This window comes from Biomphalaria glabrata, chromosome 16 (genome assembly GCF_947242115.1).
Source record: "Biomphalaria glabrata chromosome 16, xgBioGlab47.1, whole genome shotgun sequence".
Classification (NCBI taxonomy): Eukaryota; Metazoa; Mollusca; class Gastropoda; family Planorbidae; genus Biomphalaria; species Biomphalaria glabrata.
Genome location: NC_074726.1, coordinates 7,954,033 through 7,979,650, shown reverse-complemented (window position 1 = coordinate 7,979,650; position 25,618 = coordinate 7,954,033). Strand labels below are relative to the sequence as shown.

The window sequence follows — 25,618 nt, the reverse complement described above, 5'->3', positions numbered from 1 at the left end:
GTCACTGGTTTTCCTGGCTAGCTCAGGCAACCCATTCCATGCTCTAATAGCACTAGGGAAGAAGGAGTATTTGTACAAATAATAATAATAATAATAATAATAATAATATTCCTAGGAACATCCTCGTTGCCTGTCAGAGGGCGGTACTGCTGCAGACCTGCCACATCACCAGAAAATTCCTCAGTGGAAACTGTTAAAGGGACTACGATGAATTTTGTTTCTCTTTAGCGAAACTCGACCCTGGCAGCGCCAGAGAATGACTACTCGTTCATTTCTAACATAATAATAATAATCTTTATTATCCGTAAGGAAATTTGTCTTACAATTTGTGCATTACACCAAACAAAAAACATTATAACTATTAGAAACCAAAGTGTACATTCACACCAGACTCACTCATAATTTACATGTGACAAAGTTTATACCAGATTGTTCTTATTTAATAATTTGATTGCCAGGGGAACAAAAGAGTGTTTGTGTCTGTTTGTCTTTGCTATCGGTGTCCTAGCATATGGGACGAGGAATGTGCCTTTATCTTTGTGTCTTTTAGAGTATTTTATTAAATTTTGTTCTTGTATTTGAAGATTATGGTTCAGTGTTTTATGTATAATTGCTACTTTACTTTTGAGTCTTCTGTCCTGAAGGCTTTCTAAATTTAGTGATTTTACTAAAGGTGTTACTCTAGTCAAATGTGAATATTCGTTTGTTATGAATCTCACTGCTCTATTTTGTGTCTGTTCCAGTTTCTTAATGTTTTCTTGAGTTGAGGGGTCCTAAACGGAGGATGCATACTCTATTATTGGCCTAATATTATTGGCCTAACCAAGCTAGGTTAAATAACATTTTAGTTTTATGTTCTTATTTGATTTATAGAAATTTCTTTTAATAAATCCTAATGCTTTGTTTGATTTTTTTTTTATAGTTTCATCAATATGTGGATTCCATGACAGTTTTTCATTTATTAGGCCTATAACACCTAGGTATTTTGCGTTTTTAGTCTGTGTTACTGGTTTGCCATGAATAAGATAAGTGGAATTAATTTGTTTTAGTTTTTTTTTTTTTTTTTTGTTGTTACTCTTAACAACTGACATCTCGACCTGATCAAGTTGTTTGCTAACAGTAAGGGAATATATTTTTTGCAACATACATGTCCGTGTCTATATAACTGCTGCACTGATGACTAAAGCAGTTAAATAATTTGTGTCAAGGGGACATAAACGCGTTCGAGGGGGAGTGTCATGCCTGACACACACAGTACGCAAGTCACTTTATTTCTTGACCGTAAACCCCATGCGCTGTTTTTGTTTCTTTTGTACAAGTGTCACAGTCTGACATTCCATTTTAACCACTAAGCCCATCTAGCGTAGGCACGCATATACTATTGAACAAATAGTTACGTTGATTAAAAACGCTTTAGTTACAAATACAATATAGCTAGACATATTTTCTTTTTAAATTGTAATATTATCAATTTCAAAAATATTACAATTATTTATTTGTTTTTTAAATTTATGGAGAACTATTTCGTGTCAGTGAGAGTACAGTAAACACCAAAACCATTTGACATTAATACACTGAGGTGAGCTAATGTTTTAAAGCTATTTACACTAATTTGAACTGTTTTTCAATTTTTAAAGATTTATTTATAAATTTTTGTTTTTAATAACAAAATATTTATATTTAATTTAAAAGATTTTTTTCTCTTGTGTCAATAATACAGACCTGTACTTTAAGAGTTTTACATTCTTTGGGGCCAAATCACTCCCGAACAGGTGCGAATAGGTTTGCTCATGCGCGAAATAAACCATACGCCATTTTGGATTTGAATGTCGGAGAGGGTCTAAAGAAGGGAAAACATTAACTAATAAATCTAATTCGTGAAGTGATTGTTTCGTCATTAATTTTTTGGTCCACCAGGGCCTTCTTTTCGGTAAGAATATAAGCTAGCCTGTGAATTTTTGCATCTGTGCAGTTATAGGCCGCATTTCGATAAATGCTAGACGTTAGTCGTCAATCTTTATTTTGGTCCTTGTTGGAACAAGACGGAAGCAAGTGTTTCACTTTCAGATGTGAGATGATGGACGCCTAACACTAATATTAAATTAAATATGACTGTCCAGCTCAGTGTGTGTGTGTGATTTTCTTCAATAAAACATCTAGATTTAGAACCTAGTCGATATAGTTTTAGATTAATAATGACTAACAGTTTGAGTTACACAAGACACAGTCTTCAGTACACTGATCATCTATCATTCTATGAATATGAATTAGAATAGTTACACTACAGTAGTTACACTACAGTAGAGTAGGGAGGTGAAATTCGGGAAATTCCCGTGTCCAAAAATGGCGTAAATGGGTTTTCCTTACTGCTACATAGGTCTTTGTTTGAAATCTATTATGCTCAGTATATGTAAAGATAGAGACTATATTTTATACTAGTCTAGTCTATATCATTACTGTCATTACTAAAAAGAGTGAATGTGATTACTTTTGATGATGGTGAAAATTTTTCAATTTTGTCTTTGACAATTTTTTGAAAAAAAAATGTATTTAAATATTTTGCATTGACATTTTTATTTTTACTGATACTCATTACATGTAAGTCGTAGTTTTTTCCAACTAATAGTACATGTGTCTAGCTATATTCCTACCAATTTTCAGATCGATCCATTGTCAACATTGTACAAACTTTAAAAAAACAAAATAACACTGACCTCAATGGACATTTCAGTTTTTAATATTTTTTTATAGACAATATTGTTTGTCACCAACAAGTGAAATTATAATCATGTAGCAGATATTATTACTATTGTCTATTATTAGCTATAGATCTAGATACTTTTTTTTTAAAATTTTACCCCGCAATTTTTCAAAAAATGCAATTTGAATTGGTTTATTTCATCAATGTTTACATTATAAACAAGTGAAGTTCATAAATATAAATAAAATCAGATTTGTGAGCTAGAAATGTACTGCTAATACTAGATCTACTATTAAATTTCTTATGTAATAAGTAGATCTATCGTCTACAAAACTCAATTCCAACTTTTTAACTTTTGAAGGGGGAGGGGTTGTCTCAGTGGCCAAGCCAGTGACACGCTCACATCTCACTTGCTCCACATCAACAATGTTAGGTCAAAACGACACAAAAAAAAAAATCATAACTTTCTAACTGTTAAACATACAGTCATAATTTGTACACCATTGGAAAGTTCTTTTAAAGTATTTTAATGATGTACTAACGAAAAATTGTTTTTTCAAAAATAATTTTTTTTATTTTACATCCCTAACTATAGTAGTATACAGTAACTGCACTTCATGTCATTACAGATTACACTGACAACTGTAGTGATTCAACTTATTAGTCACAGTACACTGTTAGTCTAGAATTGTTTGTTTGTAAAATGTTTTACATATTTCGGATGTTCCATCAGAGTTGAAGATAGTTTACTTCCTAGTCCAAACCTCCCGCAGGACGACGGGGGATGGGAGCGGGCAGGGATTGAACCCTCGACCGTTGATAAATCCGAACGACAGACCAGCGCGCAAACCGCACGACCAGGCAGCCATCCTAGATTCTAGATATAGACTAGATTTAGTATATAGATCTAGTTAATATAAAGTATTAGAAAGTCTAGATCTATTAGTGATAGTGTTAATGATTATTGGGTGTTAGTCAGTGTCTTAGACTGGACTCACAGACTACTATACTTTACTATACTATAGACTAGGCATATGGCAGAAAATGGAAGCTTTCAACTATCTATAGTCATTTCCGTCTAACGAACACGTTAAGCCCTGCCACTGCAAATTTTACGTTTGAATTTTTATAGCTCCGTAATGGTTAGTCCTAGGAAAAAACTGCAAAGATCTATAAACTCGTCATCCATTTGTCAATAAAAATAGATGTGTTGTTTTGTTACGCTACGCGTAGTTACAATAAAGTATGATGTCAAAGAGGGTCAAGTCAATGAGCTGACATTAACGAACACCTTCCCCCGTTTTGTAATTTAGTGAACACTCTTAACTCTTAGTGTGCTAACGAACACCTCATAGTTATTGTATTTTAAAAATGTTATTATCTTTAATTTTCTTTTTTTATTTCAATTTCTTTATACATTAACTTAAGAAAGACAGGTCAGTGTTACTTTTCCCGCTCTCGATTGCTTCCTTCTCTGTTTATAACGGATGCCACAACAAGGCCATTAGACACATGCTTTACGTATACTGTGTACTGTAGCATACCTAGGTCTAGTTGACCCAAATAAAAAACTGTGCCACCCCCCTCTCGTCTTGCCCGCTCACTCTGCTCTGTGACTGTGGCCTAATTTGGTACCTGATCGATCAATAACTGTCCCTCCCTCTGCATTTTTTTTACATTTGTGGAGCATTAGTGATGAGTGGCAAAATTGTAAAAAAGAAAAAGTAGATCTAGCGTTCCTTAGTGTCATTGATAATAATAAACGATTATTAGTGAACACCCCCTATTTACACAAAGGTTATGACATGTATGTGTTTTATGGCCTATTTAGAAGAATTTTTAGTTTTTGTTTAGCTGGTACCTAAATTTTCTAAAAAAAAAAAAATTTCCTCCACCCCGGACATACCCCGGACATACCCTCCTTCTGTCCTAGAAAAAAGAAAAAAATGGCATCGTCCTACCAGTGCTCTTTGAACCCGTGTAAAGCACTTGTTTTTCAGAGTATAAACAAAAAACAATAGACTAGTTTTGTCTTAGCTATCAGCATTTTAACAAAGATTAGGAGTGTTTTAGACGGAAATGACTATAGATCTACTTGAAGCTCTCAACAATCTACTTTTACAAACTTTTAGATCTCTTTTTTTTTTAAAATCAATTTCAGATTGGTTATTATTTTTTTTTTATTAGCCTATTCATTAGTTCTAGGGTCAACAATGGGGACAATCAATCTTTATATGAACAATCATAGCAAGCTTTTAATTTTTTTCATGATTTATTCATAGTATTTTTTTAAATTTTAATTTCATTCATTTTGCAACTTTAAAATTCAAAACTCCTTTTTTTTAACTGTTTTGATTTACACTTTTGTATAATAGATATGGAGGCGCGGTGGCTGAGCGGTTAAGTGCTTGGCTTTTGAATCTGGGGTCCCTGGTTTGAATCCTGGTGAAAGCTGGAATTTTTATTTTGGGATCCTTGGGCGCCTCTGAGTCCACTCTGCTTTTATGGGTACCTGACATTAGTTGGGGAAAACTAAAGGCGGTTGGTCATGTGGCCAGCACAACGACCAACCACCTTTACTTTTACCCTACTGTCGGGTTCCTTTCTTTGCTTGTTTGCTTGGCTCGTTATGGGTTACTAGATTACTTACAATTAATTATTACTAAATACACTTTAACTCCAACTCCAGATATCCATGAAAAATAATACTACTTTAATGTTTAATAAGGCACACAATGACATCAACTCTCATGAAATATAAATACAAAAATACCAGTCCAGGAAGCAACATCCAACCTTCCTTGACCGGGACCAAGACCTCACTAACTAACACTCTCTCGCACATTCAACGAAGACTAGACCATTCAGTTCATACCACGGGCAAGACTATTCACATTCATAACCTGAGGATACATAAACAAGGGACATAACTATCATACCAAAATATCAAAGTAACATATATTCAGTCTCGCCGTACCTCCCCCTGACACTGACTAATGTTACATATGGATGGCCTCAGAGGCGCCCAAAGATCCAGAAATTAACAATCCCAGTCTTCACCAGTGTTGGAACAGATGTTTGATTTGTTTTTAACATGCACACATCCAGTCTTTTGACACAGTTAAAGTTCTATTATTTTTTTTAAATCTTGTGTTACCGTATTGTCTTATAAGTCTAGATATCGGTCTAGACTAGAGTGGTTTGAATCAGTCTAGATAGATATATTCTAGATAAAATATCTAGTTTCTTTAATTTGAATACTTTTGATCTAGAGTGTCTAAACTTCAATGGCTGCTTGCCAGCTTTTGAAAAGTATCTCAAAGTATCATGATTTACGGCTGCTATATAGATGCGCTATTAATTTTTGCTCTGTTGTTACGATGGCCCCTAGATTTTTCTAATTTGAACCTTGCCTGCAGACTTCCATGAGTTTAAATGGGATTAGATTTAGACAACTAGATCTATTAAAAGATCTAGATCTAGAAGAGCTACCGGCCATCTATATTTTATAGATGTAGGCCTACTTTACATATTACATGACTATAGTGAGTTACTGAGTAAAAGTCGATAGAATATAGATCTAATAATATTATATTGGATCTAGAATCATTAGAGATGTAGATTCAAGTTATTAGATTTAAGTAGATCTAGATTATAGATGGAGCTAGATCTATAGTGATAAATATATATTAAAGATTTTTTACTAAATCTACTTAATTACTAATGCTTTAAAAGCCCAGTGTGATAGAGATCCACTTCTTTTAAACAACTTGTATCTGCATGAAAAAGAGTCACATAAGGAAGCCTCAATATGCAGTTTTATTGCTAAACATTCTCTTCCTTTTAGCATTGCTCCTCATCTGGTTGTTCTTGTCTCTCTTAAGAACTCAGCAGAGATTCAGCAGCTTTCTCTCAATTGCATTTCAAAGCATTTTTGGTGGACTTCATATATACAAAGTTTAGTAAACAGTTTCTCCTGTACAAAATTGAATATTCAGTGAAACAAACAGAAGTGTAGCTCATATTTTTGAAGTATTTCCAAAACTCAAGCATGTTTTGATTTTCAAACACATTTATTCATTATAGTTGTTTGAGATAGAGAAGTTGTTTTAGTACCAGTAAAGCAGTTATCTAATATAGAATGCTCAGACTGCCTGGACCTAGATATAAAGCATCTGCAAAAAAATTTTCTCCTCTCATTTATATATATATACAAACAATAGTGCCTTGCATGCATTATGCGTGCAGTAAAGCTTATGCATTTTAATTATTATGTAATACAACATTAATTAAATAAAATGATTCTACGTAATTAAAAAAAATTCAGCAACAACTTTTTTAAGTCGCGCGACAGGCCAGTTAAAAAAACGGGGGGTGCAAAATTTCCTGAAAAAATTTTTACAAGTCTTTTCCCATCACTGATTTTTTTATAATTTTTATTCTGTTTGCTTCCAGAGACTCCTACCATTGTTTCAAAATGAGTAGTTACCAGCTTAATGCTGGCTCGGGTCCTACTAGGGCAAGTGAGTATACTTTTTTTTTTTTTATTGATCTAAGCTCATTAAAAAAAATCCTGTTTTTATTATAAAAGTGTAACCGCATTTGACTTTAAAATCCTAAATTTGTAAATAGTATCTTGCCTAACTAGCTATACTCTGTAATGAAATTAATACTTCCTGCAATTTATTAAATAATACTTTAAAAAGTAAATTAGCAGGCTTAAATTTGAAGATAGCATCTGACTTGTCAATATATTATTGAGACAGTTCCTGTTAAAAGAAAGCATAAATATAGAATGCCTATTTAAAAAAATAGTTTCTCTATTGCATCTTTGTTTTTGTAATCCAGTATCTTATCCATTAAAATAAGACCACAGTTAATTGAGAATAAGTCATCAAAACATAGAAAGTTTTTTAAAAATGCACTAAGAACTTAGAATCTCAATACAAATTTAATGCTTTGGTGACTATAAGCCATGGAGGCCTTCTATTATTGCTGCAATGTCTGGCCTTTTTAACATTCTTGATTCAATAAAAACATCAGGTTTATTATTTTATATGTTTAATCATAATGTCAGGTTGAATACCTAAGTGAAATTCTATTAAATACAAATAAAATACAAATACAAAAATAACTAAATCTGTTGACAATGGCACATAAGATTTTTAGTATTTGGGTAACTATCAACTTACATAAAGATTTATTTTTCTAAAATTTCAATATTAGAAATTCAATTAATCACTTTTACTTACAATAGTCACCCACCTACTCTTTAGACTTTATGCCTTTGTAGTACAGAATTGTGATAGAATAATGCTATAGCATTATTGTGTGAAATGGATTCATGTAGATTTTTAGTTTGTTTAGCAAACTGATTTGTTGTAACTGAAGTTTAGCAATAACAAGCACAATCAGGAGTATAGGCATACGAAGGTCCCCACGCAGCTCGGCCTCCGGCCTCACACGGGAGAGGGAACTCATGCTTGGCTCAAGGGGGCCGTGTCCAGCGACACACCAGGTGTGAATACATGATCACTTCAGATAAGGTGGGACTTCAGACAGAGAGATTGGTGAAGAGTCAATTTCTCATCCTGGCCATGGATAAAAGCCTTTCCTTGGTTAAGAGGTCCATAAAAGGAAACCGGAAGTCTCTGACCTTAAGGACATCTGAATCAGGAAGAGCAATTAGATTATAATACCATGTTGTTGTTTTTTATTTACACTAACTATTGTAAGCACTGAATTCCAAGTCGTTAATACACCATTGTTTGAGACTTGATGTTGAAGTGAAAAATAAATTTCAAAGAAATAATATAAAAAATATTAACATTTAAACGTTACATATTTTTTATTATCAGTGGGCTCGTCTGGTGAACCAAGTTATATGGATCTAAGTAACATGCCCGTGGACAACAAACAGCAGCAGACAATGATGTGGCAGCAAAATCAGTATATGAGTGATTCTGGTATTCATTCTGGTCAAACTACACAGGTGAGAGCTTCATTCATTCTGGTGCCACTGATATTTAGGTAACTTAATAGTGATTTTTAAGAATAAAAAAATATTTTAAATTATTTTGTTAAAACCTTTTCTCACTTGATAATCATTTCAACATTTCAGGCTCCATCAATCAGCAGCAAAAGCCATGGGGATGAAATCGATGATGGGGATATGGATCCCTCAAAGATGATGTTTGATTGGGGCTTGGGTGGTGATGCTTACAATCAAGAACAAGTTGACGGTAACTATCTTAAACATGTTTACTTATTTTGTAATATTTAATAGGTCTTGAAATGTTTATTAAATTTTTCTTAAATCAATTCATTAGAGATCAACCAGCAGCTAAACCAGACCAGATCCCAACGTGTGCGAGCTGCCATGTTCCCTGAGACTATGCCAGAAGGCGTTCAGATTCCATCCACACAGATACAGCCTGATCAGCCAACAGCTGTCCAACGTTTGAGTGAACCTTCTCAAATGCTTAAGCATGCTGTTGTCAACCTTATCAACTATCAGGCAAGTAACACTTCAGATAAAATCCTTGCTAAAATAGATGAAAAATTTAAAAACTTGCTATTTGTAAAAAAAAAAAAAATTCTAAATCTAAGATGAACTAAGTGATGTCTGATATGCCATTTTATTAGTATTATTGTTGTTTTTTTTTTAAATGTAATTGGACTAAGTCTGTGTAATAAAAAAAAACTTTGGTTCTACAGGATGATGCTGACCTGGCCACTCGAGCCATTCCAGAACTGATTAAACTGCTGAATGATGAGGATCAAGTAGTTGTGTACCAGGCTGCTATGATGGTCCACCAGCTGTCAAAGAAGGAAGCCAGTCGCCATGCTATCATGAACTCTCCACAGATGATCTCTGCATTGATTAGAGCAATGGCAAACACGGATGACATAGAGACCACGCGATGTGCAGCTGGAACACTGCATAACCTCTCTCATCATAGACAAGGTCTGCTGGCTATCTTCAAGTCAGGAGGAATACCTGCATTGGTTAAGCTACTAAGGTTAGTAATATTGCTTGGTCAGTTTAAAATTATTTAGTATTGCAAAACAAGAAAAAACATTAATAAATACTTATTATTTTTCTAAATAACTCATGAATGTTACATTTAAAGAAATAGAAGACATTTAGTCCTGTCAAGATAATTTCAAGTTTCCTAGCAAAATTTAAATTTATTTCTTTTTATGCTTTGAAAAAATATAAGTCGAACTAGAATTTTCCCAGTGTGGCAAATGAACTAGTAATTCTTTTCCCAACAATATACATCAGCTGTCAAATTTCTAGGAAAATTGTTAGAGACATTTTTGAGATCCTTGTCCATGTGCCATGAAGGTATGAGTTGAATAGAGGTAATTGTAATAAGCATTTAAAATCACACAAGCCTTTTTAAAATAATTTTGGGGAATACTGGAGTGCCAATAGTGTTTTTTCAAATAGTCATTCCAAAAGATGATTAAAAGTTACTTTTTGTTTTTCTAGTATGTAAAAACCATTATGAAAAATACAATTATTTAAAGGAATTAGTTTTAAAACCACTGACATTTTAAATATGAATTGCTTTAAAATCTTGCTTACTTTTTAAAAATAATTTTTGGTAATACTTTAGTACTATTAATGTTCTATCAAAAAAGTAAAATCAGTAGATGTTCTTTTTTTATGACATGTATGATTGGTGTGACCACTGGTTTTATATGGTGATTACATTTGTCATTCTTGAGTAAATCACGTTCAAGCATTAACAGGGAATTAGTGAAATGATATTCAAAACAAATCTACATTAGAAAATGGAATAATTTAATATCACATACCTTAATTATATAAACATTAGACATTATTGACCACAAATGTTCACTTTTTTTCTCCTATTATATGCTGTGATCTAAGCAAACAACTAAATACTTCTAGGTACTGATTAATTGGAAGCTTTAGCTTTATTTTTTTCAGTTTTTTTTTATTATAACAAAACATCTTTTATCTTTTTATCTTTTATCACATGACATTAAAAAAAATAGCCACAATAAATGATTTATAAGGATTATTTTAAAAAAATATTTATATATATAATTGTTGTGTATTTGTCCAGCTCTCCTCTTGAGTCAGTTTTGTTCTATGCCATCACAACATTGCACAACTTGTTGCTTCATCAAGAGGGTTCTAAAATGGCAGTTCGTCTAGCTGGTGGTCTACAGAAAATGGTTGCACTTCTACAGCGAAACAACAATGTAAAGTTTTTGGCCATCACCACTGATTGTCTGCAGATTTTGGCATATGGAAATCAAGAAAGCAAGGTAACATTTATTCAATTACAACTAGTGTAAAAAGTTAAGTTTGTTGTGAGGCTATACTAATTCTTAAAATAAGTTATCAATATGGTGCAGCCATTTTTTGGTAAATCACTTATATGTTACTCTTGACTCCCTTCCAAGAAAAAGTAATTCCATGGTGATGTCATTTGTCATTTTTGTACAAATATTTTAACAGTAACTATGGAAGCTGTGTGTACTGCCTAATCGCTTAATGACACATTAACATAGCTAATATTATCCCAACTTATTGCATTGATTATAGACTTTTCACATCTGAAAATGTTTCAAAACTAATATTATCCCAACCTGTTGCATAGAACATAGCTTTTGTGGTCTGAAAATGTTTCATAGCTAATTTTATTCCAACCTATTACATAGAACATGGCTTTTGAGGCCTGACATTGTTTTATTGCTTGTAAAGATACTAATGTCTTCTTTATTGCTCCTTCATTCACTTTGCATTTCCTGAATTTCCTTATCTATAAGCCATAGTCTGTAAACTTGGCAACTGTGCATCCTTCATTTTTATCTTTTGGCATTTTATATCTTAAATATATGGTGTATAATCAAAATATTAATTAGCTGACAATATTTAAACTAACATTTTTTGTTTTGAAATCTTTAATTTTCCAACTGAAAGTCAACAAGGATGTTTGTATATTCCAGCTCATAATTCTTGCAAGTGGAGGACCTGGAGAACTAGTTCGTATCATGAAGTCTTACACATATGAAAAATTGCTGTGGACTACTTCCAGAGTTCTCAAGGTCTTGTCTGTTTGCTCCAGCAATAAACCAGCTATTGTAGAAGCAGGTATACACTTGGATGAACGTACTATGAATAATTTGATTCAGAAATATATTATAGAAATATACTGTTATCATTGTCATTTGAATTTTGTTTAAAACATCAGTTAATGTTAACATTTTCAGGAGGCATGCAAGCTTTGGCCATGCACTTGGGTCATCAGAGTCAGAGATTGGTGCAAAACTGCCTTTGGTCTTTAAGAAACCTATCAGATGCCGCTACTAAAATGGTAAATGTAAATTTGCTGTAGTTCAATATCTTATCAAGTATACATCTTGCTTTTAGAATTGTCTTCGTTGATGGTGTGGCCCCCTTGTTTATTAATGAAGTTAGCATCTCTTTTTCAGGAACAAATGGATAACTTGCTGATGATGCTTGTCCAGTTATTGTCCAGCAATGACATCAATGTGGTTACCTGTGCAGCTGGTATCTTGTCCAACTTGACCTGCAACAACCAGAGAAACAAAGTCATGGTCTGCCAGGTGGGAGGTATTGAAGCTTTGGTCCGTACAATTATGCAAGCAGGAGACAGAGAAGATATTACAGAGCCAGCTGTAAGTAAATCTGTTTTTGATTGTAAACACTCAGATCTAGTAAAGAAATAGAAATGGAAGTTGGCTCACAATTTTTTTCTTTCAATTTGAAAATGTATACATGATAGAATTCGTTATGTACAACAGGTGTGTGCCTTGCGTCACTTAACTTCTCGTCACATGGAAGCAGAAATGGCACAGAATGCTGTACGTCTTCATTATGGTCTACCTGTCCTTGTGAAACTTCTCCATCCACCAAGTCGTTGGCCTCTTATTAAGGCTGTTGTTGGACTCATTAGGTATGTGCATTTTTAATACTGTTTAAGCAACAATTTCAACACATTTGATCAATGTATTTTTGTTTTCTGACTGAAGGATTTGTGAGTATATTTACAGCAACCCTGAATTCTCTAACCATAGAGGGCTGTGGTGAAATATCATTTACAATTCTAAGATAAATGGTACAGCTCATTAATCCTTCTCTATTACCATGGGAACCCCCATCCCTCTAAGTATTACTGGTTATTTATTATTTAGGTTTACTTTTGCTTGGGGGTTATATTGACCTCATAGTACTATCAATGTGAAGAAGGTATTTTTTTCCCATTGTTACACTTCCAGGACAACGTAAGATGTTGTTAGACGCTTTTGCGCTGTGTCAAACAGAGGGGACACTCAACAAAATTAAATAACACAGGCGAAAGGCCAACAATATAAGATAGTCTATGCTGATAGCGAATGTTGAACAAAAACTTTAATAATAATAAGGAAGGGAACCGTTGAATATTGTGAAGCTAAATCTCTACTGTAGTTACTAAAGCCAACCTTACTTTATGGCTGGCAAAAGTCTTGCAAAAGTCTTCTGTTTACTTCTTAGTAAATCCTAGTCTTGTTTAATTCATTTGTCACATCTTTGTCTCTTAAGTCAAAACTTTTCCTTTTCATGAAACAAATAACTTTTCATGCCAAATTCCTAATCGTGTCGTAACAAGGATGGCTGCCTGGTCGTGCGGTTTGCGCGCTGGACTGTCGTTCGGATTTGTCGAGGGTTCAAACCCTGCCCGCTCCCATCCCCCGTCGTCCTGCGGGAGGTTTGGACTAGGAAGTAAACTATCTTCAACTCTGAAGGAACATCCGAAACATGTAAAACATTTTATAAAACAAACATTTTTAACAAGATATAATATTTGTCCCTGATCATGTAACAAGGAAACTGAACTAGTCTGTAATGAGTGTAATCAGTTTGTGTGCGAAAAACAACAAGCAGTGTGCAATCACTGTCAGCAATAACATTTTACCTACATCGGGTTGAAATAACCTAAAATTTTCACATGAAACATGGTGCAATATTTATTTGGATGTTTTAATGCATTGGCATATCATATTATGTCAAGGAAAACAAAATTTTATAATAAAGTGCTGTTATTTTGGTCATAAAGCCTGTTTGGTACCAAACACCTAACTTTTTTTCATGGTTCAAGAACATGGTTAAGGTTGAATCCATTGTCAACTAAAATATCTTTCTGTTGGCTGGATTAATTCTACATGTAAAATGAGTTTAGAGGGCTTATATAATTCAAAGGCAGCATTATATGAAAGCAAATACAAACCTGTATGTGTAAGTGAAATGTGGAGGTGGACTAAATAGTTTCAATCTTTTTTTTTTTCTTTTTTATAGAAACTTGGCACTTTGCCCTTCAAATCATGCCCCTCTCCGAGAGCATGGTGCCTTGCCTAGAATTGTGCAGCTTTTGATCAGAGCTCATCAAGATACTCAAAGGGTAACACAGTTTTGTTTTCAACTGTTCAAGCCATTGTAATTAAAAATATTGAAGATTATTGAAAATATAAATTGTTGTTTAAATGAATTGAATTTTTCTTTTCCCAGAGAGCTTCCATTAGCTCTGGTGGACCTCCTCTTAGTGGCTATGTTGATGGCGTTAGAATGGAAGAAATTGTTGAAGGCACAGTCGGTGCTTTGCACATTCTTGCTCGTGAAGCTCACAACAGAGCTGTCATCAGAGGACTTAACTGCATACCTCTATTTGTCCAAGTAAATAATAAATTCTATTTTAGATTCCTAGGCAGTATTTTCTATTGACCTTTAACTTCATTTAACTTGAATTGCTAAACATGAAAGAAAATAACATAAAATTTTAGTTACAATGATGGTAAAAAAACACACTTAAAATATTAAATGGTAGAAGTTTAAACCAAATTTACAGTAAGAAATCATTTTTGTTGTTTCTAATTTTTTTTAACACCTTTCTATGATATACACCAGTGATGCCCAACCTTATTCGCCTGGCGGGCCATTTTCAGTTCCGACACTTGTGTCGCGGGCCACATCATCGAATAGATTAAAAAAAAATGAAATAGAGAATAATTCCATTTTAAATAGTTTTATTAGAAACCTGTAGCACTAGTAGGCCAACGTACACACGTAGGGCGATTATGTAAAATCGGTCTCATCCGTTTTATTTCTGAAAAGTTTGTCTACTCAATGAAGTGCTTGTAAACATTGGGATCGTCCTTAACACTTCATTTCGGACATTTGAAAAGTTTCACCAGGCAACACGGCCAAGAAATGAACTGTCTGCATCACTCTAAATTTCTCAAACAGGGATGTCTTTAGTCTATAGGGGTAATCCTCAGTGGCAATAGAAAACATTTCAAAATCTGCTGCCCTGTCAATAATTTTGCAATGTGTTAACTGCTTTTTTACCCAGGACTAATTCTTTCACCACTGCTAGAAAGCACTTTTTTACGCATCATTTCTCATACTTTGAGCAGCTCTGTAACTTGCCCTTGTCGTGGTCTCATTTCTTGTCTCTTTGTTCTCGTCACTCGCTCTACTCATTCAACTAGGCCTAGCTTAGCGATCTTTTCTTGGCGGTTAAAACCAACAATGCCGCCATATTTTTATTTATGTTTTGATTTGCAAATGACTTTTTGTTATATGTTTTAAAAACAGAAACAATTCTCTACAAATCTTGTTGGCATATGTTCCACAAAAGCAAAGATGTCTTCACTTTTTTCCCAGAAGTTTCTACATTCATATTCTAGTTTTCGTTCCTATGGCTCCCACATTTCATTAACGCTCCAATATTAAATGGTACTAACCATTCTCTTTGATATCAAAAGAACATTACAAAAAAAATGATGCAGAGTTGATGCCCTGTGTTACACACAACATATTACACGACTAGCTCAAGATAGCATCGGAATTATTTAAGAACCTAAAACAACTGTCAACATATGTCACCATAAAATAAACGTCGTGTTCATAAAAAATAAAATAATATGACTTTAGAATGCCGTAGATTGGAATGAAATCCATCCAAGAAAAACTGAGAGTCGTAACGTAGGAAAAATGCATTTTTCAACCTTTTTAAACATTTTCTTCACTTTGTGCCGAGGTTCAGGCGGGCCGGATGGAAACACGTTGTGGGTCGGATCTGGCCCGCGGGCCGTAGTTTGGGCATCACTGATATACACTAATGACATTTTTCCATGTAATTCACGTATCACAACAATCGCTATTGGCTTGACATTACTAGAAAAGCTCAGCACTTGTCTGCCATTTCATAACTAAGGTTTGTCTAGAACTGGTGTAGTTTGAGTCATAATTTCAAAGAGACCTATGCCCAGCTCCATATCTCAGAGAAGAAGAATGGAATTTATCATGTCTATTGCATAAGATATTAATATGAGAAAATGAAGTGAATAGGATGCACCCTGTGAAAACCAACTTCCTATGTTACAAGGCAGGCACTTGATTGGAAGACCCAAACAAACTTGGAAGAGGTCATTCATCATCAGAGGATACTAGAATGACATGGGAGCAGATGAAGAAAGCTTCTCAGAACAGAGTTCAGTGGAGAGCTGTGGTTGCGGCCCTTGTGGGATCCCAGAAATAAGTCAAGTCATTGTTTGATTGCTCAATTATTGGTAGTTTACAATGATATTGTCTGTTCTCTTTCAGCTGCTGTATTCTCCAATAGAGAATATCCAGCGTGTTGCTGCTGGTGTGCTGTGTGAACTGGCAGCTGATAAGGAAGGTGCTGAGATGATTGAACAGGAAGGTGCTACAGCTCCGCTAACAGAACTTTTGCATTCACGAAATGAAGGAGTTGGTGAGAAATGAGTTTTATTTATTTATTAAAATATCCTTATTGCTTGTGTTTTGAGACGGCATAAAATATGTTTATCATTATTTTATCTTAGTGTGGCATGTCTTTATGCATCTCTAATTCTATATTCCTAGCCTCAATTGAGATTTAACCTTATAAGACCTAAGTTTAGCATAACCATACATATTTTTTTTTTTTTTAAAGAATACAATTTGGTTTTAAGCTTTTTATTTCTTTTGACTTATGTGTCAAATCCTTTGTGGATATTTAAGAGGATTCAATGTGGTACCTTGAGGTTTTAAAGTATACAACTCAGAGCTTGACTTAAATTATTCCTAGCCTCCCTTTGTGTGTGTGTATATATATATATATATATATATATTGAAAATAAATATTTTATTTATATAATTATTTATTTATGAACAAAAAAGTTAGACTCAAAGCCTTTATTTTATATTTTATATCTTTTTACTTCTGTGTCAAAATCAGCTAATAGCAAATCTGGTTATTTTAGATGTACATAAAATTTGTTCACTTTTCTCTAACTAGCCACCTATGCAGCAGCAGTTCTGTTTCGTATGTCTGAAGACAAACCCCAGGATTACAAAAAACGCTTGTCAATGGAGTTGACAAGTTCTCTCTACCGGGGTGATACGAATTGGACAGATGTAAGTAAAAAAGCATTACTTTTTATTCATTGTTTATCTAATATAGTCCTTAACTCATTCCATACATTAGTTTTTGTCAAAATGCAGCGGAGCAAAAAAAGATTGGCTGAAAACTTTTCTAGTGATGGTATTGAATGTTCTTATATACAATCATTTTTTTTAGTTTCTATGGCATATCAATGTTTTTGTCATTGCATGAGGAATTTTATACTGTAAACATTAATAAGATAATTACAAAAATAAAAAAGTTACTAAACCTTAAGTACAACAAAGTGGAAAAAAATATTTAAAAAAAAAATAATTTATACTCAACTTATGGAAATCCATAAATATTAATCGAAAGAAGCTGCTTTTTATACAATTTATACCAAAATATGTTTGGAAGAAAGTAGGAAAGTTTCATTGAAATATCACAAGAAATAAAAAAGTTATGTTTTTTTTTGTCCACACACCTGAAATATTTTTTTCCCCACATTTTCTATGAAAAAATGAACTTTTTACACTATATACACAAAATGAAAGAAAAAACATTGTCCAACAGCCAATAAAGTTATTGCGCTTCATGAAAGGATTTGAAGCATCCTTTTGGATGTGAATGAGGCTTTGCTTCACATCCAGAGCAAAAGAAATGGGTTCTGGCCCTTTTAGTGCTCGTGGAACAAAAAAACAGTCTCTGTCCCGTTTGCTGTAGTCCACTATATGCTGACTCTTAGACTTTTCCAGGCAACCTGTCTCTTGTTGTCTACCAGGAGCTCTGATTTGTTTGTTCAAAACAACATTCTGCGTTAGCTGTCGAATCAGAACATGCTTGTGGTCTTTCAGAGACAGTTTTCTTTCAAAGACACAGTAATAGGTCACTTTCTGGTCTAGCTTGTCACACCCATTCATTTTTCTATTGTATGTGCCGACCATTGAAGGCTTGTCAACGTCGTTCACTTTTGCGGTGCCCACTTTTTTTATTTGCTAGGTTTAGTGGCATTAAACATCTTGTATTGCCACCTACCTCTAAACCCAATAACCATCTCATCAATGCTGAGCTCCTGGAAGGGATAGAAACATTTTCTAAATTTATCTGTCATTAAATTCATGAATGGCTCTATTTTTTCTTTTCCTTCTAATGCTTCATCACCACAGTGAAGCATGTTGTGGTAAATATCTTGGAAGCGTTCTCTGTTGAACACATGGTGATTCCAAGGAGCATAAAATTCTGCAGCAGTTGTCCAGTAGTCCGAAATAGCCGGTCTTTTTTCAATTTCAATTTTTATCAGCACTGTCATAAACTTGTCCAACTCACTTCTTGTAATGTCGGTCCATCGTCCGAACACAGATCGCTTTCGTGGTGGGTTTTTCAGTTGGCATATTTTCCTTGCGAATGAATTGACAGAATTTATCAAATTATCTTTTATTTAGTCATCAAAGATTGCATGAAAAAAATCGAGCGGAGAAGATTGATCAGTTAAAAGTAGATCAGTGCAAACTCCAGGCATTTTCAGAGGGTGAAATCTGAAATTATTTTCAGTAGTTCCAGATGTAACAAGGTCCCTTTCAGGATCTGCAGAGTCAGAAGTGACAGAAGATTTAGATGTACTAGACCTAGTTGTAGTGCTGGTATCAACAGACTGAAGACTAGAAGATCTAGAACATTTCCCTTTCCCTTTAGTTGATGAGCTTGAAGCAGTTTTTTTCACAAGTGTTGACTGAGGGCGAGGTCTAGTTGGTGGCTCATAATCTTCATCACTGTCAGTGTCATCAAATATAAGTTGTGGGTCCATATCAGAATCATCATCATAAATAGGTCTACTAGAACTACTTCTGCTAAGTTTCATGCTTTTTCCTGGATTCTGATCTAAATATAAAGCAGGTTCCTTTTTTTTTTTTTGCTAGACTTAGACTGAGAGGCACAATCTCGAAGACTGTCAAGTTCTAGATCTAGAATATCACTAGATCTATCATCATCCAATTCAGAATCAAATAGAATCATCTGACTGGCTTCTTCAGCCATTATACATCTGTATTTATTATCCTTACGTCCAGAGCTATCACTGGAAGAAGCCATTGTACTAGCTGTTTTTTGTTGTCACAAAGTGTTATGTCAAAAACTGTAACACAGCATAGTAAAATGTCTATAACAAAATCAAAAACTGTGCTATAATCAAACCAAAACAATATAAAGGCACTTGAACCTCTTCTGAATAGAAGTAATGAAAAGTATTTATAATGAAAGTGCTTTAAAAATTAGAAATACTCATTAAAAGAAACAATATACGCTTGGCGTAGCCTGCGGCGATACATATTCTAGCGAAATTGCGTTGGTGCACTGTGCTGCGATACGTATTGAATGAGTTAATACAATTAATTATCTTGTCAATTTTAAATCTTTTTTTTTTCTCTTAACCAAGTCAAGTTTTTTTCCCCCGAACTTTTTGTGACAAATCGTGGCTTGATTAAATGCTGAAAATTCGAAGCCCAATTAAAATCAAATCCGACTTTGTTTTAAGAGTTAAATATGTTTTTAAAAATCTACTAAATTTTTAAACATTACTAAAAGGATTTGGCCAGAACTGTCACATTTTTTTTTTTATTTGTCCTGCTTATATGTACTTGTGCAAATTTAAATATTATGTTAAAAACCTTGTAAAAACAGTTTTATTCCCTTCTGTTTGAAAAAAAAAAAAATAGCCTCCTGGATTTGATGATATGGCAATGCCACTTGAAGATTCCAGAGATCACATGTACAACCCACATGGTTCTCAAAGTAACATGTATGGTGGGGGTCATCACATGGGACGAGGATTAACAGGTACATCTTGAACAAGAACTTTTTTTTATTGTTTATCTATTTCTCAAATGTGAAATTATAGCTTTCCTTTTGAGGTTATGTCAAACATCTTCCTCTTTTCTGCTAGAAGTCAGATATCAATTAAAGCTGTGTTGGCTTAAAAAGTCACTAATGCTTTTTTTTTTCTACCACTGTGTAGGTATTTTGGAATTGACCAAGACTATAAAATACCCACTTCTTTCTCACAATCATAAATCGTAAAAGGCAATTTAAAGTCATGTCCAACCTTTGGAGGGGGTATCATTGAGAAGGTTTCTGTGCTGCCTCTTAAGTCTGTTTTGGAACATGAGTCCCCTTAATAGGTAGCCAAGCGGTTTATGCCTTTGTCACACATCCCATTCATCTGGCCCCGGCCGGATATCAATAAGTACTATTCGGTGCACCCCTAATATATATATATATATATATATATATAATATGCATATAGGTATATACATATAGTTAATTACTCCTTTTTAAGAGTTAAATCATTGAGAAATGTAACAATTTTTATGTATTTTTTTTGTTTTCTACAAAAAAATTTTAGTGCTGGCATAAGAAATTATTATTAATTTATTTTTTATCAACAAATTTTTTTTTTAACCTTCTTTTTCTCAAAGTGCAGACCAACCCTGTAGAGAAGGATTGATCTCCAAGTTTTGAACATATCATTTTGAAATCACTTTACATGTTTATATAATGAACCTCTTGTACCAGTTATGAAGTTTTAAGCTTCTCCATTTTTGTTTAGGCTATGAACAAGTTCCAATTGATTCCATGCAAGGCTTGGATATTGGTAGCCAGCACAGCAGCAACTATGGTCCCATGGACAACTTGCCAGACTTGGCCAACCCTGGTGACATAAACTTTGACAACCTGGACCCAGCACTCGGGCCCCCTACGGGAGACAATCCTAATCTCTGGTATGACACTGATGTGTAACTTCTGATGCCTTGTGTGTGAGCAATGTTTTTTTTGACACTCATTTCATGCTGAAGCAATGAACAGTTCACAGGCAATACTGTTGCAAATATTATTTATTTTAATTTTGATGGATAATCATAGATGCATTAAATTTTTTTTTCTTTTTATGTAATTTCATCTTTTAACTTACAAAAAAATAGACAAAGGCTCTAAAAAAAAGTGTTTAGATGACTTTTAAGCACATTAAAGACATATTCAAGTGACTTAATGAAATGTATAACTTTTTAAAGTTTTATTTTAATATATTTATATATTTGACTGGACTTTACATGCACTAGAAATGTACAATAGCTTTGTGCAGTGAAATCTCTTTCTGTTTAGAAGGAAGTTAGATCTTTGCTGGAACACATGTTCCTCGTTGTTTTGGTTTTTTAAATGCATTTACAGAATGTTTATTTATCATTCTTTTTTTTTTTTTTTATTGCCATGCTATTGAATAGTACCATGAATGATTTCTATGTATGTCTTTTTAATATAGATATATTTGAGAACATTATGTATCATATTTTTTTATACTTATTTTATGGTTTGAGATATTTACCTTGAAACAGCTGATGAAACAAAGTCTAAAATGAGGCTCTGCTATTATCAATGAACAATTCCTCACCAACTGCAGTTATGGACCAGACATTTTCCATGTTCACATTTGTCTCATAATTGCATCTTTTCACCCTTCATTTGTTTTTTGTCTCTTTATTTCTTGCTACCGTACCAGAGGATAGACCTTGCCTTTAAATGATGACATTAAAAATTTATTTCATTTCTATCTCCTGCAGAAAATAACAGCAACCTTTTCTTCATTCAGGGAATTCAGCTGTGTATGAATTTTGTTTTTTCTTAGTAATTAAAAATGAACAAAAAAGTTTAGAGACTAGATAATGTGGAGAAAATTATAAGAATGGAAGTTAGATCTTTGCTAAGTTTTTTTTTTGTCACTTATGATTTTTTATCTTGGACTTAAAAACAAAATACTGACCTCCTTTTTTAAAAAACAAAATACTGACCTCCTTTTTTTCTCTTTTCTTATGTACAAAACTATTCCCTTTTTTTTTCTGTTATTTTTTTTTTTATGACATAATTTGCCTTCTCTCTGCCAAAGGTTGTGAATAATATATATGATTTTAATGTATTGTAAACAGATGTGTAGATTTCGCATGTCGAAAACAAAAGGTAATTATTTTTTGTATATGTTAATCATATCATGGCATAACATATTTGACACCAGGTATAAAGAATATGTTAGCAGCAAATCAAAAACAGAGAGCTGGATTACATTGAGTGTACAGTTTTTTTTTTGTTTTAGTGTCGTTTGTGTGTGTTGTCTTTTTTTTTTTCTCTCTCCTTTGATCATACCTACCTTGTACACAAAGTATTCATGGAACATCATTGTACTGCAGTTTTGTTTTTAAAAAAAAACATTTTTTAACATATGCATGGATGGTCAATAAATATCATTTCTTTCATATTCATCTCTTTTTGTTTTTATTTCTTTTTAAAATAAATATTCTAAGATGTATGTGTAAGTCTTACTGTGGGCCTACTTATGTTTATGAGTGTGTATACATGTTGTAAATTAGATTGATAAATAGCTATTTGCACTATAAAGGAGTATAATAGCTAATCAACAATTTCAGTTCATGCATGGTAATGCTGAATTCATAATTGTACCCCCTTTCAGACCTCGCAATGAAATCTTAAAAGTCAACTGTTTCTTGACAGAGAGTTTGATGAGCGTTTGCGTTGCCTGCAAAATAACTAACTGCCTTTACTTTCAACTATTGTCAGGTACTGATTTGAGTAGGGTGACTCAGGGGTGCCCTAAAGTACTGTTCAAAATCCCAGTCTTCACTGATATTTGAACCGGAGATCCATCTCATAATTACTAGAAAATAGTGTTGCGCTTAATCCTGATGCATCTTTAATGTGTACTGGTCCCTCTAGAAATTCCTGTTAATGCAAAAGTGTTACAATTGTCCATTAAAAAAAACATGAAACCTTTTCTTTGGAAACCATTTTAATGATTTAAGGTCATGTATATGATGAAATACTAGATCTACAACCAGCAATGCTTTTCACGAATGTTTCATTACAGTCAATGTAATTTTAAAAGTAGTATAATTTTTATAGTAAAACATCTGAATCCATCAGCTATAATGCTGTTCATAAAATGCATTCTTGACAACTACCAGCAGTTGAATTGAAAATATATTTACCTAAAATCCAAACATAACTCGGACGAATCTAACACTGAAGTACGAATAACTAACACCACTGCCAGTACTGGTACATAATGAGACTTTAATTTGAAAAATACTGATATGCTATTAGGTTTAAAACTTCATGGAACAAGCTAAATTCGCAAGCACTGTTGACAAGATTGAATAATGGTGAAAATTGGTTTCTTGACATTTTTTTTACAAACTTGTCACTTGGAAATACGAACTAAGCTAGTAGAAGAAAAAAGAGAACTATAGACTATGGATTTTTTTTTTTTTTTTTTTTTAAAGCCATAAGAGCCTAGTAAGAACACATCGACTTGATAAAAGTTAATAGATCTAGTCATGGAACTAATGAAAATGGTCCAGTCATTTATAGTTTTAATTTTGACTGAATACATGAGTTAAAATGAAACGTCCGGGTCTACTCAATAGTTTAACAACCTGGATGTGAACAATGAAGCAGTGGGGCTGAAACTTTTAGCAAAATATGTAGACTGGCTCCGACTAATCTTAAGTTGCACATTGACTTTGATTTATTGCCATTGTTAAATCTATATAAAATGCCAACAGGTATGGCACAGTGCCGATTTGTCACCAACCAAAACTGTTAAACCTAGTTGTTTTTAATTAGAATTATTTCCATTAAGAAAAAAACAGTGTAGATTAACTTGAAAAACAAGCTGTTCGTGTAGCATGCACTTGATGCTGTAGTCAAAATTTCTCCTTAGTTCAACTCCAGCCATCATGAAGTCTGAACATAGGATAGAGATATATTTCTAAAGGAAAGTGTTCAACTGGACTCATTATTCCGCAAGTTTAGAAGAGCATGCATATTTTCTAGCCTTCAGGCGTGTAAGCCTGACTCTTCTGTAACAAACAAACAAAAGAGGTGAAAAAAAGGTGGGGGTTGTAACAGGATTAATACTCCTTTTTTAATATATTTGTAATAGGAATTTTATTTAGGGGTTGCCATGGGTGAATGCAAAGGTCGTTGTCTAGGGGGCTGGATCACTGGCGAGCAACTCCAAGCCCTAGTTCAGTCTTTTGACGACACTAACAGGACATCTTAATAAGGAGACTCAGAGAGTCAGATGTATATTAGGAGGTCTAAATAAACACTTTATTCAACTCTTTAACATATTTTCAATAGACGTCATGTGAATCATCAGATCACTTTAGCACAAAAAAAAAAAAAAAATTAGTTTTGTGCATGCTCCAACACGGACTATCCTTATACTCTCACAACTTTTGACTAACTCTCAATCTCCAGTCTCCGACTCTCTCTTTCTCTCTTGAAGCCCAGTCACCAGCTAACTTAAGATCTTACGCACCTCCTATAGCCCTACACACATTCACGTGGACGTGTATACCAGAATCTCACCATCTCGTGCTAGCCATGGTCAACCTTTTAACATCAGAGGTAGTGTAAAACCCTAAATTTAGCCCTATCACGAGTATTAACAAACCTGGTTTTCTAACAGGATCACATTACACGGACTCGTTGTCAATGGACCTCATTCACCAATCGTAAACAAACAACATTTAGCCACGTGATTCTATATATCTTCTATACAAATTACGCAATACACACAGGCTGTCACGTGATACGTTTTTTTTTTGTTGTTTTATCAATATTATTGATAGGGCGGGGGGCGGTCCTTTTTTTTGTGAACAAAATTAGTTGAATATCTAAATACTATAAGGTACATATTGATGTTTTAACCTATTTTTATTTTATGTCGCACTTAACAAAATAAAATTTAGCTCTTGTGGTATGAAGGAAGAGTGACCTTTTAGGGATTACGGGCACGACATGGCCTAAAGTGTGTCGATGTACCAAAATACTCAAAACTCAACTTTATCATTTGTAAATATAAAATGAAAAAGGGTTGTACCAGATGGGAGGGGAGATACCTACAATTACCTTCCGCCCATCGGACAAACCAATACTTTTTTCTTTTTGTATTTTAGTTAAGAAATTACAAAATTTAAAAAAAAAAATGTCACTAATACAATTTATATATGCTATAAAATTCTTATATCGAGTCGCCCCACCCCCTATTGTTTAATGCCAAATGCAATCATTAGCAGAAAGTATAAAAAGGAGCGAGGATTAACGTTTTCACTATACCGCCCTCTCCCCTTTCTAGACGAAAACATGACGTTTTAAAACAGAATAGTTCTTGTTCTCCTCCCCCTCCTTCTTTTTTCGCCGCTAAAACTACGTGGGGGAGAAATAAAAAAGAGTGATCTTTCCATGACTTCTTGGTCACAACGGTTAAGTCCGACCCTGCTATTTTGTGACGGGTGAATACTACTTGTTCTCCCCCCTCTTTTTTTTCGTAGGGTAACTCTAGTCCGACTTGCAGAAATAAAGCCTATATAGATTACGAAAAATGCAAGGGGCCTCAAAGATGTCAAGCCCCCGGCCC

The 25,618-nt window shown here is 33.7% G+C and overlaps 1 protein-coding gene across 1 annotated transcript; it reads left to right on the top strand.

The window, feature by feature from the left end:
- The first annotated feature begins 1,790 nt into the window (after positions 1–1,790).
- On the top strand, positions 1,791–22,432 carry LOC106066644 (catenin beta-like). The gene is made up of 17 exons (XM_013225716.2): positions 1,791–1,930; positions 7,157–7,224; positions 8,560–8,693; positions 8,823–8,943; positions 9,031–9,218; positions 9,419–9,723; positions 10,804–11,008; positions 11,693–11,837; positions 11,957–12,060; positions 12,179–12,385; positions 12,512–12,663; positions 14,043–14,145; positions 14,253–14,417; positions 16,350–16,500; positions 17,047–17,165; positions 19,845–19,965; positions 20,735–22,432. Exons 2-17 carry the CDS (start codon positions 7,179–7,181, stop codon positions 20,923–20,925), a joined length of 2,457 nt encoding a protein of 818 aa, XP_013081170.1. The 5' UTR covers positions 1,791–1,930; positions 7,157–7,178; the 3' UTR covers positions 20,926–22,432.
- Positions 22,433–25,618: the final 3,186 nt, after the last annotated feature.